At 32.7% G+C, this 19098-nt stretch overlaps 1 protein-coding gene across 1 annotated transcript in view; it reads right to left on the bottom strand.

Annotated features, from left to right (window-relative positions):
* sv2bb (synaptic vesicle glycoprotein 2Bb) overlaps window positions 1-19098 on the bottom strand; it is a 50859-nt gene that overhangs the window by 19068 nt on the left and 12693 nt on the right. Inside the window, exon 2 of the mRNA XM_056451990.1 lies at window positions 506-1190. Coding sequence (XP_056307965.1) covers window positions 506-965 — 460 coding nt within the window. The 5' untranslated portion in view covers window positions 966-1190. The remainder of the gene's footprint in view (window positions 1-505; window positions 1191-19098) is intronic.

The following is a 19098-nucleotide window of genomic DNA, read 5'->3' as shown; positions in this document are numbered from 1 at the left end:
TATTATTAATTATCAGTTATTGGATTCCAAATATAAATAATATCTGTTATCAGCTTCCAAATATAAAGAATTATCGGTTATCGGCTTCCAAAGATAAATAATTATCGTTATCGGGTCCCAAATATAAAAAAATTATCGATTATCGGCTTCCAAATGTAAAGAATGATCAGTTATCTGATTCCAAATACAAAGAATTATTGATTATCGGCCCAAAATATTAAGAATTATGGGTTATCGGCTTCCAAAAATAAAGAATTATCGATTATTGGTGTCCAAATATTAATAATTATCAGTTACAGGATTCCAAATATTAATAATTATCAGTTATTCGATTCCATATATAAACAATATCTGTTATCAGCTTCCGAATATAAAGAACTGTCGATTATCAGCTTTCAAATATTAAATCAAATATTATTATAAAGGATTAATGGTTAGTTCCAAAAATTTTCATTTGGATCCATCCCTTGGTACTATTTCAAACTCGTGAAAACTCGTGACTTACCCAGCATTCCCTTCTCAGCGTGGGACAAACACATGTCTTTCTCAGCACTGGGTAGAACCAAAGCCACTACAAAGCACTCGACGCTGTCCGCCATGAGCGCCAGACCCAACACCACAAACAGGGTCCACTGGAACTTCCCATGTCCACAGTCCTCCATGATGTCCTCGTATTGTTCAGCAAGCTCCTCGTGTTCCGACACGGTGTCTGTCGGGGTCCTTGCTTTCGCTCTCGCCGCCCTCCGAGCAGCCTTGACCTCATCCGGATGTGGGATACCCTGATATTCCCCTTCATACATTTGATCATCTTCATCGTGTCCTTCAGTGGCATCACTGGCAGCGTCTTCTTCCTGGGGAGGGTAGTCGGTTTGATACCCGTAGCCGTCCTGTCCTCCCTGTCCATACGTCCCATAACTGTCTCCATCTCCCTGGTGGTAAATGTTGTTTTGGTATGGGTCCGCCATGGTTTCAGAGATGTTTTTAGCTAAATTGCAGGTCAGATCCTATATGTGCATAATCCGTAGCTGCTTTGGTGCGTGTTTGGTCTGCTCACGTGTTTACTGCTAAAGAAATCAAGCTGAAGAGCCTCCAGTCAGCAATGGGTCTCTTGAGTTTGGCTGTAAGGATGGCTGTTGGGCACTTTTAATCACCTTTGATTTTTGGAGCTCTCAATGGGCCACATGCTGAGCCTGCAAATAGAAAACAACACTGATGAGTTGGTTTGGATAATATCAACATGGTTCAGCATCAAGCTTAAATTGACTTTTATACACACTGGTTACGTTGGGCTTACTGTTTTTTTTAGAGGGGTACTCCACTTGCTTTGAATATAGGCTCATTTTGCAACTCTCCTAGCGTTAAACAGTTGAGTTTTATCATTTTTGAAACTATTCAGCCAATCTGGTGAGAGCACTTTTAGCTTAGCTTAGCATAGATCATTAAATCAGATTAGACCATTAGCATTTACCTCCAAAATGACCAAAGAGGTTTGATAATATTTGTCTTTAAAGGTTGACTCCTCTTACATCATGTACTAAGACTGATGGAAAAATAAAAGTTGCTATTTATCTAGGCTGAAATTTTATAATATTATGCAGCGCAATCGGCAAACGTTTTTTATACAAGTAGGTGGTCATGTTGGAAGTTACGTAGCTGGGGACTATTTTCAGGTGTAATATCATTGCACCTGCTGCAGCCATGGTATGGCAGCAAATTTCCTTGATTATTACACCAGAATTAATGTATAGTTTTTTAACAATATCGGCCTAGAAACAAACAACTTTTAATTTACCATCAGTCTTAATAGATGATGTAACTACAGAGGAGTCAGGCTTTAAATAGGAACATTATTAAAACTTTTTGGTCATTTTTGAGTGAGATGCTAATGGTCTAATCTGATTCAATGAATTATGTGAAGCTAATCTAAGCTAAAAAAATGATTAAACTCAAATATTTAACTTTAAAGGATTTGTAAAATGAGTATATTTTCAGAAAGTGTTCCTTTAAGGCTTTATGATGAGATGACTATTAATTGTCATATAATTCACATATGTTTTCTTATATCAGTTATTTCTATTGAAATATTGATATAAAAGCAGCATAGTCCAGTAACATATGCTTAACAGGCAATAATATTTACAAGTGCAATACACTAATCATGCATTATTTAAACAAAATCCCTTTTTTGTAAAGCAAGTCACGACATGCCGCATTAATGTTGTTTTCTCGATTTCACACTTTTTAAATAGGCTTTGTAAAGCTGTGACCAACAGAGCTTACAAATGAAAGCCAGGCCTGTCACAAAACACGAAAACCTTTGCTCATTTATTCACCAGCCATTCGGGTTTCTGCTAATACAGCAGATCGGTCTCACTCGACATGAGGATTTACGCAAAGGTTTTCTACATGTCTTATTCCCTATGGTTCATATTTTCACACCAGCCGAATGAAGACAGGTTGTGAATTATAATAAAATCCACCATACATATGTTAATAACATCCGACCGATCTGTTACTACCTTTACGGCCTGTGGATTCATTACAGGAAATGTCGCTAGCTGAGACGTTCTTGAATTAGGTGTGCGGGTCATTAGTTTAGTTAAACACGGAGCCTGATTTGAATTTCCGTGGTCCGAGCGAGCTGCCACAAGTGGGATCATCTTTTGAATTGCTAATTCGAGTAAGCGTATAATGAATGGAGAGGTCATATGCATGAGCCTCTTCCAGATTAATTAGCGCTGATGAAGAAGACATGAAGATGATGTACGTATAGTCAGCCTCATTCACTTTGCATTTGTCTAAATTGATTATTGTTATGTGTTTTTTATGGTTTTAATTAGACAGGATAGCAGAAAGGAGAGGGTGAGTGTGAAAGTAGTATGAATACTAGTCAAGAACATGCTAATCAAAGAAGGCTAACTGGAAACAGCTGGCCATTAGCAAACATATAAGCTCAATATATCTATCCTGAGCTGTTATAAGAAGGTAACCAACTATTTGTGACTTTTGTAGTGTTAAATTATTAAACAGAAGCTATTAACGTTAAAATTAAATGTCTGTTGTTTGGTTGGCTTACTAGCTAGTTCATTATCTTTAAAAGGCATATGACTGATTAGCAAACAAGTGGCTAAATTGGATTTTAGCAGGTAATGTTGAACAGGTAACTGGTATCTGTTTACTAGTCTGAATTCACAGCTTTGTTGAGCCCTATTTCAAATTTTGTAACCTAAAATCTTGGGCTTTTGTCAATGTTAATATTCGGGATGGGTTAACTAATTTCTTTAGCGAGTGTATTACACTGCAAATCATCATACTAGTCTCTTAGCCTGCTAGGTTGCTGATAAAATATGTTAGCCTATCACTTCAACAGTCTGAATCCAAATTTAGCATGACAGTAGCTGATTAATCTCCTAGATTAGTGACAAAATATATTACCTCTCACTTTAGAAATTATGCCACAAATTTTGCATGATGATAACCAATTAGCCTGTTAGATTAGTGACAGAAACATGTGAAAAGGCAAACGGCTAGGGGAAAGGGGAAATCTGTTTCAGTTTTTGTCAGTGCTAATTTCTGGGTTAGCCTAGCATATCACTTAGCAATCGGTTAGTTTGAAAATGTAGTATGATGCTAGCCAATAACCTGCTAAAATAGTGACACCAATTTGAGCTTATCAGTTCAGCAGTCTAGTAGGCTGTGTTTAGCATAATGACAGTCTTTGGTCTACCAGATTACTGAAAAAATACATTCCCCTGCCATGTCAGTAACTAAACCGCAAATGTAGCATGATACTAGCTGATTAGCCTATTAGATTGGTAGCAGAATTTTGTGAAAAATTTGTTTGAGTTTTTGTCAGTGCTAACTTTTGGTTTAGCCAAGTCTATCACTTAGCTATCAATTAGGCTGACAATTTAACATGATGCTAGAAGTAGTGACACCAATGTTAGCTCATCAATTCAGCAGTCTAGTAGGCTGTAAATTTAGCATGATGATAGCCAATTGGCCAACCATATTACTGAAAAAATACATTAGGCTGTCACTTCAATAATTTCACCGCAAATTTAGCATGATACTAGTGAATTGGCCTGCTAGATTACTGACAAAATATGTTAGCCTGTTACTTTAGTAATTAACTCTTCAAATTTAGCATGATACTAGTAAATTGGCCTGCTAGATAACTGACAAAATATGTTAGCCTGTTACTTCAGTAATTAACTTTTCAAATTTAGCATGATACTAGCCGATTACTGACAAAATTTTAGCCATCACTTGTACTTTAGTAATTACTGAATTTCATTACCCTGCACTCTGCATGTGTAATGACAATAAAGTTGAATCTAATCCAAAACACACTGCAAATTTAGCATAATGCTATCCAATTAGCCTTTTAGATTAGTGAAATTATATATGAAAATGCAAATGGCAAAAAGAAAAATCTGTTTGGTTTTTGTCAGTGGTGACTTAGTCAGTTAGGCCTAGCCTATTAGACTGCAAATTTAACCTGATGCTAGCCAATTAGTGACCAAAATGTTAGCTTATCAGTTCAGCAGTTTAGTAGGCTGCAAATTTAGCATAATGATATAGAAGACTGGCCTTCCAGATTACTGAAATAAATTCGCTTGTCACTTTAGTAATTACACCAAAAATTTAGCATGATACTATCGGATTGGCCTGCTAGATTACTGACAAAATATGTTAGCCTGTCACTTTAATAACTACACTTTAGTGCTAAAAAACACTGCAAATTTAGAATGATGCTAGCCGATAAGCCTGTTAGTTAAAATCTGTTTGGGTTTTTGTCTGTGCTAACTTCTAGTTTGGCCTAGTCTTTCATTGAGCAGCATATAAGCTGCAAATTTAGCACAATGCTAGCCAATTAGCCTACTAAAGTAGTATCATTAATGTTAGTTTATCAATTAGGCAGTCTAGTAGGCTGCAAATTTAGCCTGATGCTAGCCGACTGGCCTACCAGATTACTGACAAAATACGTTAGCCTATCATTTTAGTAATTACACTGCAAATGTAGCATGATGCTAGTCGATTAGCCTGTTAGATTAGTAACAGGAATATGTAAAAATGCAAAAAAAAAAGAAAATCTGTTTGGGTTTTTGTCAGTGCTGACTTCTGGTTTGGCCTAGCCTTTCATTGAGGAGTTTATTAGGCTGCAAATTTAGCATGATGCTAGCCAATTGGCCTGCTAAAAAATGACAAATGTTAGCCTATCACTTCAGCAGTGAGATTGCAAATTTAGCATTATTTTAACTGATTATCCTGTTCAGTTAGAGTCAAATGCAACAAAAGATATTGCAAATGCAGTTTTGATCCTTTATGAGAGACGATATATTGAAATGTGATGTATGTTTTTGCGCAGGCATTACAAACTACTACATCTTGGAAGTAAAATGTTACACAACAATGGCATCTAGCAACACATGCTTACTTAAGCATGCCAACTACTACACAGTGACTCTAATAATCAGGTAAGCATTTCATTACTTCAGTGTTCTATATTCATATGTCCTTAAAAAATAGCAACAGCTGCTCAATACGATTAACTACAGTAGTCAACAACCGAAGTGAATCCAAAATGTTTTTCAAAATTGAGAATGGGTGTTGTTCAATAGTTTTAGGACAGCTTTGATGAAAGGTGATGATCCACAAATGTTGACTACTCTGTATACAGAGATTAAAATTCATTACGGAGGGAGACAAAGTTCCTGTTTACACCTGGTATTAACACTTTCATTAACGTGACGTTTCTAAAAAGCTTTGTGCTAGTCCACTTTCAGCCATTTCCTGAAGTAGTTGAAAAGAAATGCCATGTCGTGCCTCAAAATACTAATACTAAGGCGTAAATGATCTTGCTTGACCTCTTATAATCAGATCACCGAAAATCCAAAGTGGAAACAGGGCCAAACAAGCAAAGTAAAAACACATTTAGCATGTGCGAATGTTCATCAGGGTCATCAACAACAAACACAATGAGATTTCCCTCAGGAACAGACCCAATCAGGGCCTATTAGAGAAATGTTGTTGGGTAAAAAAAAATCAATTTGCAATCATTTTAGGCAGCGCAAACCCTCCAAACTCCCATGCTTGTCTTGTTAAACAGTGCTTCCCATCTGTGCATTATATGAGAGCGGCGATTTCTGGCACCAAAGCGCTCGAGCTCATTAAATGGCTTTTTATTCAAGATTGATTCACTCCCCCTTTTTTCCGGCTCCTGTGTGGATAACAATGAATTTGTTTATTGTTCAGAATAGGATTGCGCTGGGGTAAATGTGCAATTTGGCATTTTCTCAGGCCCGTCGGCATCTGCGACAAAGTGGCTCATTGCATGTTGACAAAGACGTGTGAAGGTCAGAGTTTCCAGATGGGCTTTTCTCTAAAAGAATCCTTTGCAGGTTCATCTGATAGCTTTTCCATTGAGCCTTGCAGGAGACATTCGGTTCTTCGCAAACTGATATAAGAGGCACTTTCTGAGCAATAGTTACTATGACAATGCCAATAGTTTCTATGACAATCAGGCCTGACTTGAGAGGTAAAGGAAGGGCTGTTTTTGCTATTCAGGCTAATTATAAATGTTAAAAGAAGGGAGACTTGAGGAATCGCGGAATCGATGCTTGTTTGCATGGACATGTTGCTTTTGAAAGGAATGGCAAAATCACTGGCATTGATCGCAAATATCGCAAAGGCACCAGTCAATACATGCTTACACTGAATTTAAATGAGGAAAAAAAGAGAATGTGCACGTTTTGTGGCGGTTTAATGAATAATAAAATAATGCAATAATGGAATCTTATTATTTATTTAATAAAAACCTAAATAAGGAGTTTACCAAAACAAGAAAGTAACGGTTAAATTTAAAGGGAAAATCAAACCAAAATATATGATAAAATGATTTAGATTTTATTTTTATTAACATTAGTTTTCAGTGTTTTCACATAATAAACATGTGAGCTGAAAATAATATTAAAGAAAGTTAAATTAAGAACAGATAAAGTAAATGTATTTTAACATTTTTGGATTTTATTATAACTATTTTAATCGATAGGTTAACCAAACAACATAAAATAAAATGATAAAATATGATAGTTTACAAAAAAGGTAGTACTTGCATATCAAAGAAGATAGAATATGCAATAGTAGTCCATTGATAAAATAATTTAAAAACATAAATAAACATAGAAAATATATCAAATAAAAAGCTTGAAAATGCTTTAATCAAAAAATATATTTTAATTCGATTTTAATATTATTTAACTTTTATTAAAAAAATACATTTATATTTTTATCATAATCAAAATGAATTAAATGATTAAACATGCAGCTTAAATTGATAATTTACTCAAAAAAAAAGTAATTGTATTTAAAAAAGTAACTGAAAGTAACTGAAAAAAATAACATTTGGACTATTATTTTATTAAGAAAATGCGAAGCACTCTAAAAATACTAGGTTCGATGTTGGGTTGCATATGGAGACAAATACAATCATTGGGTTAAGTGTCATTTAAATGTAATTGAAATTAAAATAACACTAATTATTAAATTAAAAATAACCCAACCTTGGATTTGTCCACATTTGACCTAACATTGGGTAACAACAAAGCAGCATTTTTAAAATGAAATATACACAACAAGAGAGCTGAATTGGGCATGTCAGGTCCAAAGAGAGAGAAAACACTCACCAAACACACACACACACACACACACACACACACACACACACACACACACACACACACACACACACACACACACACACACACGTCAAGCCAAATACACAACACATGCATCAAACTAAAACCTGGACATAAAACATTCAGCAGGCCACGTGGAGCCCGTCATTCATTATCCATGGAGATAACAAGATTCTGCTTAGCTGCTGGTTTCAGCTATAGCTATATACAGACATCTGACTTTTTGCAACATACTGGTAAAAATTCTCCCCAGTATTAGAATAAATCTTCCTATCATAATATCTACAGAATAACACCTACAATCTGCAACTGGTTTAGTCAGGCCTGTACAATTTGACCAATAAATTGTTTTGTGCCTTGATTAAATGTAGTACGATTGAAAATATCAGTCGAATGTTTGATAACACTTCTGATTATTTCTATTAGGTCATTACTATTTTTTGCTATCATTGCTACTGTTGTAAATATCTGTTATTACATGTTGTCTCCATGTTGTTATATTTTTCATATATATTATTATGACATAATCTGATAATGCGATTTGTATGCTTCCACTTATACACACATCAACACATGCACACACACAAACACACACTTGAATACATATAAAAATACTTGTGAATGTTGGCTGTCAGATTTATACAATTTATATGTTTGCTTACTTGCTCAGGTGATTTTGTCACATCTGAGGTTGCTTTCATTTTTTTTCTTTTGACTCGTCCTAATCTTTTGACAGCCCTAATTTTCATGTCAAGGTATTAAAAAATATATCGAATATTTATATTTTTATATTTTAAGTATTGTATCAAAGTTAGAAATGACAGTATTGTATTGCAAAGTTGCTGGTTATTGTGACAGCCATAATTTTTTATATCACGGTATCCAAAATGTTATCGAATATCGATATTTTTGAAGGTATTGTATCAAAGTTAGAAATTACAATATCTTATTGCAAAATTGTTGGCTCTCACGACAGCCCTAATTCTCTTATTACAGTATCAAAAATGGTATGAAATATCGATATTTTTTCAAGGAATTGTATTAAAGTTAGAAATTACAGTATCGTATTGCGAAATTGTTGGCTATAACGACAGCCCTAATTCTCTTATTATGATATCAAAAACGGCATTGAATATCGATATTTTTAAAGGTATTGTATCGAAGTTAGAAATTACAATATTGTGTTGCAAAATTGTCGGTTATCGCAACAGCCATAATTTTAATATCACTGTATCAAAATTGGTGTCAAGTATCAATATTTTGTAAGGTATTGTATCGAAGTTAGAAATTACAGTATTGTATTGCAAAATTGTTGTCTATCACGGTAGCCCTAATTCTCTTATTACAGTATCAAAAATAACATTAAATATCGATATTTTTCAAGGTATTGTATCGAAGTTAGAAATGATAGCTGTAATGCTAAATTGTCAGATATCGCGACAGCCCTAATTCTCGTATTTCGTATACAAAATTGTATCGAATATCGATATTTTTGAAGGCATTGTATCGAAGTTAGAAATGACAGTATTTTATTGCAAAATTTTTGGTTATTGCGACAGCCCTAATTCTCTTACGGTATCAAAAATGGCATTGAATATCGATATTTGTTTCAAGGTATTGTATCGAAGGTAGAAATGACAGTGTTGTATTGCAAAATTGTTGGATATGGTGGCAGTCCTAATTCTCATATCACGGTAACGAAAATTATTGAATATATCAAAGTTAGAAATGACAGTATTGTGACAACACTATTCACATCCCTTACCTTTACAATAAAATAATAATTATAATAATAATAATAATAATAATAATAATAATTATTATTATTATTATTATTATTATTATTATTATTATTATTAATATTATTATTAGTAGTAGTATTAATATTAGTATAATTAATAATTGTTAAATATTGATTCATTCATTCTTTTTTTGTCGGCTTAGTCCCTTTATTAATCAGGGGTCGCCATAGCGAAATGAACCGCTAACTTATCCAGAATATATTTTATGCAGCGGATGCCCTTCAAGCTGCAACCCATCACTGGGAAACACCCATACACACTCATACACTACGGACAATTTAGCTTACCCAATTCACCTAAAGCGCATGTCTTTGGACTTGTGGGGAAAACCGGAGCACCTGGAGGAAACCCATGTGAACACTCAGAGAACATGCAAATTTTCTCATAAACATGCAATTACTATTAACAATAATAATAATAGTAACACTAAAACAGATATTACATTAGGTGTGTGCTCACAACATCTTATTTTTGGTTAAATATATAAATAAAAAGATTTAAATATAGAAAAGCTAATACTGCTCTGTAAAGATACAGGACTTTTGTAACTTATTGGATAGATGTGAATTATCATCATCGATATTGATATTGCAGTAGATACCTGAAAACATTGTGATATAGTTTTCATCCCTATAGGCAGGGTAGTCTAAGATGACGGATTGCTTGTTTGGGAGTGGCAGATGAATCTTGAGTCTGGGAAGAGATCAGAGAGGATTGTGGTTTGGGATTTTGATACATTGTGGGAAATAATGTGGCTGGATAGTTTTTCATGTTTTAGGTTGAACACAGCAGACCTATATTACTGACAAGTGTGAAAAATTAAGGCATTGAACGCTGTTAATCTGTTAACTTTCAAGTAAAACTGAAATAAATATAAAAATTATTAAAATAAAAACAAGTAGAGGATTCTGACAAAAGAAATTAAGCAAAAGACAAAAACACAGCAAATGTCAATTAAAAGCCATAGTTTTAGAAAAGACAATAGCTAAATGACACTTAAATAACCCTAAGAGGGGACGTGTGACCATTTAGAAAAAGTAACATGTTAAATATGTATTAAAAATGCACAGACATGAAAAATTAGCAAACGAAAAAGTGGAAAAATAGACCCTAAGCCTAACTAAATATAAAAATCTGGCACACTACACAATTACTAAAGCTAAAATTAGCATGAAAACAGAAAATATGAAAAAACTAATGTAAACTTTTTACTTTTTATGTAATCTATTTCAATTTAAAACTAAAATGAATGTATATGAGCTACCCATATATTAAAAGCACACCATAAAACCAGTGAAATCAGTCTGACAAAGAGAAGTAGCTTCTGTCCGCCTCTTCTTCATCACTGAACACCATGTTCTTGACATTATGCATAAAATGCCCTTTTACAGACCATTCAAGTTGCCAAAAAACAGTCTGAAAAGAGGATCAGAACAAATAAACAAAACATAAGAGACAGTGCTGTGGAAGAGCTGATGGGAAATCTCTCCTTCTCATCATATTTTATAGCTCATTATCATAGACATCGCACAGCAGGAAAAATGACAGGCTCTTCAAATGGCCCTCATATCACTAAAATGGAGGAAAATGTCACCAAAAATGACAAGACAGTGTAACTGATGCCTATTACTGTAGATTTCTGTATTTTCTTTCACTAAATCCTTCATATTGAATATAATAAGAACATTCTGGAAGATTCAACATATTATATAGAGTATAACATTGATGCGACATGTCCTACAGTGCATGTATAGCGTTATACATTCATGCAACATGTCCCAGTGTTGTATGTATAGTGTTATATAATGTTTCACAAGAAAGAAAATATCAAAGAGATTTGTGGATCACGATGTATTATGGGAAACAATGTGCATTTATGTGCAATTTAGGTGCGCTCAAGCATAAAAACAAATGTAAAAACAACATTTAACTGGTTAACTGAGGAATAAATATATATATACAAATGCACTTTTTCCAGCTAGTTGTAAAATAGTTCTCATTTTCATTTAGGATAACTAAAAGTATAGAGTAAATATAGAGACATATTTTGAAAACGACTGAAAAACACAACTTTAAAACCCTCAACCGCACGCATTATGATAAATCTATTTAAAAACAAATATTGACCTTGGTGATGGCTAATGGGGATCCTGATAAATAAATAAATGAATAAATAAAATAAATAAATTTGAATTACTAAATAAGACTCCCATTAGTCGCCACCTACTGGTGGAACAAAGTAACATCTACTAATCAGCTAAAAATCAATCTGTAGGTCAGTTTGTTCATTCAAAGTGCCTGATCTACCAACGTTTTTTATTTTTTAAATAGTTTGTGCTGATCTTAGCAAAATAGTCTAAGAGTGACATCTAGTAGCCATAGAAAAATTTAGTTGTATTAAATTTGTACCTCTAGATTTGCCGTAGTTATTGTCGCAATGGAGGAAAGTCAACTGAGCTGTATTTCACTGCCATGCAGGTTAATGTTACAGAAAGTCTTGAAAATATAAGTCTGTGAGTATTTTGTTTAATATTTTTCTTCATTTATAGAGTAGAGTGTAATTTAAAGAAACATTTAGAAATTTCCTAAAGGGTAAAACAATAAAATTATTTGTTTGCTCATCTGTATGCAAAGCTATATGTTAAATCTGCATTTAATAGCTAAATTGTATGTATAAGACATATTATTTGACATTCTTTTTGAATGTTTAGTTTTACAGTGCTTCTTTCAAGGAAAGTACACTCATCGGACATCTGGCGTCCGACTCTTCCTTGGAGGAACCTGTTAGCTATCTGCCGAGCTAGCCAGGCACAAGCACTTCAGCAGTCATCCTAGTAGGGGCAGAATATATATATTTTTTCTAATCAAGTGCAGCCTATATAAACGCAATCTACTGTAATTGCTCATAATTAAATAGACATATTCATCATCCAGGCTCTAAATGAGGCTTTTATTTCAGTATGTTAATATAATTCCAACTGAAACTGTTTGAGTAGGGGCGGGGCTTTTTTTTTGTACATCATTCGCTCATAGCAAACTAAGAGGGGCGTGGTTAAGAAATATTGTCGCCGCCACTCCAAACGCGAAAGAAAACGATCAGATTTTGATTGAAGATTACCAAAACAAACAGTTTTTTCAGATTAAATTGAATTAATAAATACCTCACTTTAAGCATAACTAAATAACTTAATAATAACTTTTGATTTCACCCATTTGACTTCAATCATATTTGTTGATTATTTGAAATGCCCTGATAATATTTGATATCTTGTTACTTGGTTAAATTCTTATGTAATCTTACTGTTTTCAGTAATGTCTGACACTTGATTTATTTATTTTTTGGCTCCTGTTACACCATTTTTACACCAAGTTCTGCTTCCCTAAACATTATATATGTATCTAGGCTATGTGCACTCGATCCCTTTGGTATTATATCTTTCTAACTCTGCAGGTTTAGACGTGAATCTGGGGCATGAACAAGAACTCAGGGTTCATTTTTTTCCAGAAAGCACACCCTGAAATAAGTGCTGAAGGGTGATATTTTGTTACGGAGAAGTTGCTGTCGTCTGTGGTTTGTTTAAACAGGATGTACTGTTCGGTTGAGACTCTGTTAATAAAGTATTAATAATAAAGTATTTATATGCACTATTATATCTTCAGGTACTCTGAGACCTCCAAACATAAAAATAACAAAGTCAACCAAACAGTACATCCTGATGTTTTCATGTTTGGAGGTCTCAGAGTACCTAAAGATATAACGGTGCATATAAAAACTTTATATTAAGACAATTATATATATTCCCACATATTTTAGGTATAAAAAAGGAAAAAAATGTAATAATAAAAATGCAAATAATAAAAACAATAAAAGCAATAGGGCAACGCGGGGGTGCAGTAGGTAGTGGTCTCATCTCACAGCAAGAAGGTCACTGGTTCGAGCCTCGACTGGGTCAGTTGTCATTTTTCTGTGTGGAGTTTGCATGTTCTCCCCACGTTCGCGTGGGTTTCCTCTGGGTGCTTCGGTTTCCCCCACAGCCAAAGACATGCGGTACAGGTGAATTGGGTAGGCTAAGTTGTACGTAGTGAATGAGTGTGTATGGATGTTTCCCAGAGATTGGGTTGCAACTGTAAGGGCATCCGCTACTAGTTGGTGGTTCATTCCGTTGTGGCGACCCCGGATTAATAAAGGGACTAAGCCGAAAAGAAAATGAATGAATGAATGAATAAAAGCAATAACACAAATTTAAATATCACATTAAAATAATATATAAATATTAGTAAATATTCTAAAAATATTAGAATTATATATGAGGTCTTTATAATAATAATAATAATAATAATAATAATAATAATAATAATAATAACAATGATAATAATAATAATAATAATATAATAATAAGAATAATAATTATTATTATTATTATCATTATTATTATTATTATTATTATTATTATTATTATTATTATAAATCCTAATAAATAGTTCATTTTGTAAATAATAAAAAGAATTATAATGTAATATAATATAATGTAATATAATATAATATAATATAATATAATATAATATAATATAATATAATATAATATAATATAATATAATATAATATAATATAATATTTAAACATAGACACACATTTGTATAATTTGCAGATCCCCAAAAATATATGTAAAAAAAATAAAAATATCTAAATAATAAAGCTTGTAAATAAGAAAAAACTAATATAAATAAATGCAAACATTTGTAAAATTGCAGATGCCCAAAATATGTTCAAAATAATAAAAATATATAAATAATAAAGCTTGCAAATAAGAAAAAACTAATATAAATAAATACATATAAATGTCCCACAAAGATATGTGTAAAAATAATACATTTCCTTAACCAGTAAAACCATTTCCAGCCGTCAATTTAAAACAAACAGAGGGATAATTTCCTCAACAACAAATAATTTGCTGTTTTGACAGTGATAAATATGATTATATTTCCACACATAAGTAAAAGAACTTAAAGTTCAAACAAAACACCTGCTGATAAAAAAGCACAGTAAAAAAGTCCCATGTGGTGAAGACAAATGTCAAATGTGTCAAAACCACACCGAACACAGCTCTCCTGACAATCACTTCTTCATTATTAGAGATGCTTTTACTAGCCCAGTTCTATAACTCTCTCTGAAAGAGCTCACAGACTCAAACTTTTAGATTTAGAGTTAAAGAGCCCCTATTATGCATTTAAAAAGGTCATATTTTGGTTTTGGAGGTCTCCAAAAAACATTTTCATTGTGTTATAATATGCATTTATTCATTTTCTTTTTCGGCTTAGTCCCTTTATTAATCTGGGGTCGCCACAGCTGAATGAACCGCCAACTTATCCAGCATGTTTTTTTTGAGCCCGAAAAAGACAGCCCAACTCGTGTTATTCCCCTTATAAGGAAAGGGAGACATTGGGGCTCGAGTGAAGTGCCAAGCCCGGCCCCAGAACGCTCCCCCTGGGTAGATAGTGTTTAAGAGGTGAGGTGTCGGGGTGGTGGAGGGATGCTAAAGTCGTGAGATAATGCAAGTAGGACGAGTTTGGTATTTATGGGGTTTGGTCTAATGCGAATAATAGAATGATTGTCAATGATGTGTTAAAATTGTTGAAACATCTGCGCATGCTCCTCCTGAAATTTGATTATAAAACTTCACTTTTCGCTAGGGCCAGACGGAATCTGTGGACGCTTTTTGCTATTTCTGTGCAGAATTGTGTTAAAAATCTGCAGAATTATGCAGAATTATTTTGGGAGTATCATAACTAAAACCATAATATATTAAATAAAAAAGGGTGATGCAGTGGCACAGTAGGTAGTGCTGTCGCCTCAAAGCAAGAAGGTCACTGGTTCGAGTCTCGGCTGGGTCAGTTGGCGTTTCTGTGTGGAGTTTGCATGTTCTCCCTGCGTTCGCGTGGGTTTCCTCCGGGTGCTCCGGTTTCCCCCACAGTCCAAAGACATGTGGTACAGGTGAATTGGGTAGGCTAAACTGTCTGTAATGTATGTGTGTGTGTGAATAGGTGTGTATGTGTTTCCCAGTGATGGGTTGCAGCTGGAAGGGCATCCGCTGCATAAAACAAATGCTGGATAAGTTGGCAGTTCATTCCGCTGTGGCGACCCCAGATTAATAAAGGGACTAAGTCGAAAAGAAAATGAATGAATAAATGAAATAAAAAGTAATACCTTTTTAACTTTTGTTTAATGTTTACAACGCAAATCAAATTAGATCCACTTTATTTGGTAAACAAGTCTCTAGTATAATATATCTACTAAAAGACAGAAAATATTACTGTATTGTAAATAACTCCGATGAATATTTTCATACTAGTCAATAATATTACTGTAATTAAAACTGAATAAATATAAATCTACACACATTTACACTAGTAAATAAATAGACTCATTGATAGGGTAGAAATCTGCGGCAATCTGCGGAATTCTGCGCGCGCTGATTCCGTGTGGGCCTACTTATCGCTGATGTTTAACACCTTGTGACTAAACAAACAGCTCCAATGTGAACCACTGTTAATTTCGTCAATGAAAATGGCTTGATATATACAAACAGAAACTTGACATGTCTGCTGTGTCAGTAACTTGACTAAATGCGCACAATTCAGCAGATTACATCAAAAAATGTACCTTTTTTAATTTTTAAAATTTTTTTGACAACATTTTAGTGTCGTCTTTTTTGGCCAATAATAATGCGCTGTTTATTCGTTAGATGAGCAGATTAGAACGTGCACATTCGTAGTTTTCAGTCATGTTACTAGGCAAATATTTTTTGCCCTCTTTTTTAATTAGTCCAAAATTACTTGGATTCATTTTGTTGGTTTGACGCGCCACATTAAAAACTGGTTGTCCAATGAGGCGCTTTTGTTTATGCTCCTGGAGCTGCTGAAGTTACAGTAAAACACAACTTGGTGGTGCGCAATCACAAAACTAGCCAAGCACACTTCAATTGCAGATCAAATAGGTTTGGTTGGTGAGTTACTTAATTTTCTTTCAAGGCTTGTAACTTTTTTTTCTGCAAACCTTTGGCCAAGGTGTTTGTGTATTGTAGTGGAGAAGGTAAAACTAAAGCAGAAAGCTAAAGTGAAAAAACAAACAAAAAAAAAAACAATAAATACACAAGAAAAAAGTGTGAGGGCTACTTATTCTGTTCAAATGAATATCAGAAGTTATGCACTGTCATCTTGTGTACCTGAGTAATTATGTTCTTTATTAAATACCATCTAACGTCACAGAGTGGTTTTGCACATTCAACTTGCCCACTGCCAGTGAAAATTGCTAGGGTGTTAATGCTAAAAAAACTCTCGGAAAAATGCTGAAGATAAGTGCGAGCAAATATTGACAAACATATTGATACCAACACCCAAAAACACCTTAAATTTGATTTCAGGGGGGCTTTAAAGAGAGAGTTTACCCAAAAAATGAGATATACGTTTAATTTTTTTATGAGTTTCTTCTGTTGAACACAATAGAAGATATTTTAAAGAATGTTAAATGAAAGTCTTTGACATCCATAGAAGGGTAAAATATAATATGGAAGTCAATGGCAGCCAACATTTTTTTTAAATATCTTCTTTTGTGTTCAACTAGAGATTGAAACTCAAACAGGTTTGTAACAACTGGAGGCCCAATTTTCATTTTTGGGTGAACTATCCCTTTAAAAGCTGTGTGTAACCTCTGAATCAGAGCTCCAGGAATACATCCAGACATCATTTCCATTCATTTTCATGGCTCAAACCTGCTGCTCTCCAACCAGGAGGGTTTACGTCAGAGGCAGATAGAGGAGAGAAATAATGTGTCTGTGCCAAATCAAGTTTTCACAACAACAACAACAACCACAACTATAATGCAAAACACACTGCAGCCAATTAGTTTCAGAAGCCCATTTAAAGTATGATTATTTATTTCATCAAAATACTCAAGGATGCAGAAGTTGTATACAATTATATCATTTTAATGATCCAGATTACATAAATGCTTAAAGGAATAGTTCATCCAAAATGATTTTTCATTAAATTACCCTTTACTTGTTTCAAACATTTAAGAGTTTCCTTCTTCTGTTGAACACCAAAGATGATCTACATACTATTTCTATAGTATCTAGTCAATGGTTACAGGTTTTCAATATTCTTCAAAATATCTTCATTTGTGTTCAAGAGAAGAAAAATCTCAGTTTGGAACCATTTTTGGGCGAGTAAATAGTGAGTTAAATGTATTTTTTGAGTGAACTATCCCTTTAAATGAAATGGAATTATTTTTAAAAGTCTGAAATTCACATATTTAGGTAAATTAAAATTTAAATAATGTGAAATTAAATGCAAATATTTGAATATAAATATGAATTTAAATATTTAAGTAAAAAAATAAAAAAATAGGTTAAACAGACTTAAAATAACAATTAAAATGAAATTCCACAAACACAAATTGATAAAATATTTCAAAAGAAACTCTTAAAAAATGCAATTATTAAAAAAAACTAAAACTCACAGATTTAAGTAAATAAAAAGTAAATAATGTGAAATTAGATACAAATATTTACTTAACTTAATATTGAAATAAAAGGGAAAAAAAAAGAATTAAGTTAAACAGCCTTTAAAAATAAGAAATACAATTGAAATCCACAGACACAAATTGACAAAATGTGTCAAAAGAAAAACTTTTTAAAACTTCACAAATTTAAGTAAAATAACATTTAAATAATATGAAATTAATTACAAATATTTAAATATAATTTAAATATTTAAATTTAAAAATAATTAAGTTAAACAGTCTTTAAAAATAAAAATATTCAAACAAGTCGATAAAAATCCTCAAAAGAAATACTTAAAAATGCAATTATATATAAAAAGTCTAAAATTCACAAATTTTGGTAAAATAAAATGTAAATAATGTGAATTTAAATACAAATATTTAAATAGAAAGAAAAAATAATTAAATTAAACAGCCTTTAAAAATAAGATATTAATTGAAATCCACAGACATTGATCAAACAAATCAAAACAAACAAAATGCAATTCTTTTTTAAAAAGTCTGAAATTCACAAACCTAAGTAAAATAAAATGTAAGTAATGTGAAATTAACTACAGATATTTAGATATAATTGAAATATATAAATAAAAAGTTAAAAGGCCTTTGAAAATAAGAAGTATCATTGAAATCCATAGACACAAACTGACAAAATATCTCAAAAGAAACACCTAAAAAATGCAATTTTTTAAAAAAGTCTAAAATGCACAAATTTTAAGCAAAAACAAATGTAAATAATGTTAATTTAAATAGAAATATTTAAATAACAATGAAAAAATATTAAGATGAACTTAAATATAAGTTATGTAAAACAAAATTGATAAAATGCGTAAAAAGAAACAGCCAAAACAATGCAGTTATTTAAAAATAACATCAAAAATATTCAACAAATTTAGGTAAAATAAAATATAAATAAAAGTTTATTTCTAAGTCTTAAAGGAGTACTTGAATATCGACATATCAGTAAATGATTTGATGGCTGACCTTTATCTTGTGATGTTAGTGTGTGTGTATGAAGTGAAAACAGCAGAGAGCATGT

This window comes from Danio aesculapii, chromosome 25 (genome assembly GCF_903798145.1).
Source record: "Danio aesculapii chromosome 25, fDanAes4.1, whole genome shotgun sequence".
Taxonomy (NCBI): domain Eukaryota; kingdom Metazoa; phylum Chordata; class Actinopteri; order Cypriniformes; family Danionidae; genus Danio; species Danio aesculapii.
This window is presented reverse-complemented; position numbering and strand designations above follow the sequence as displayed.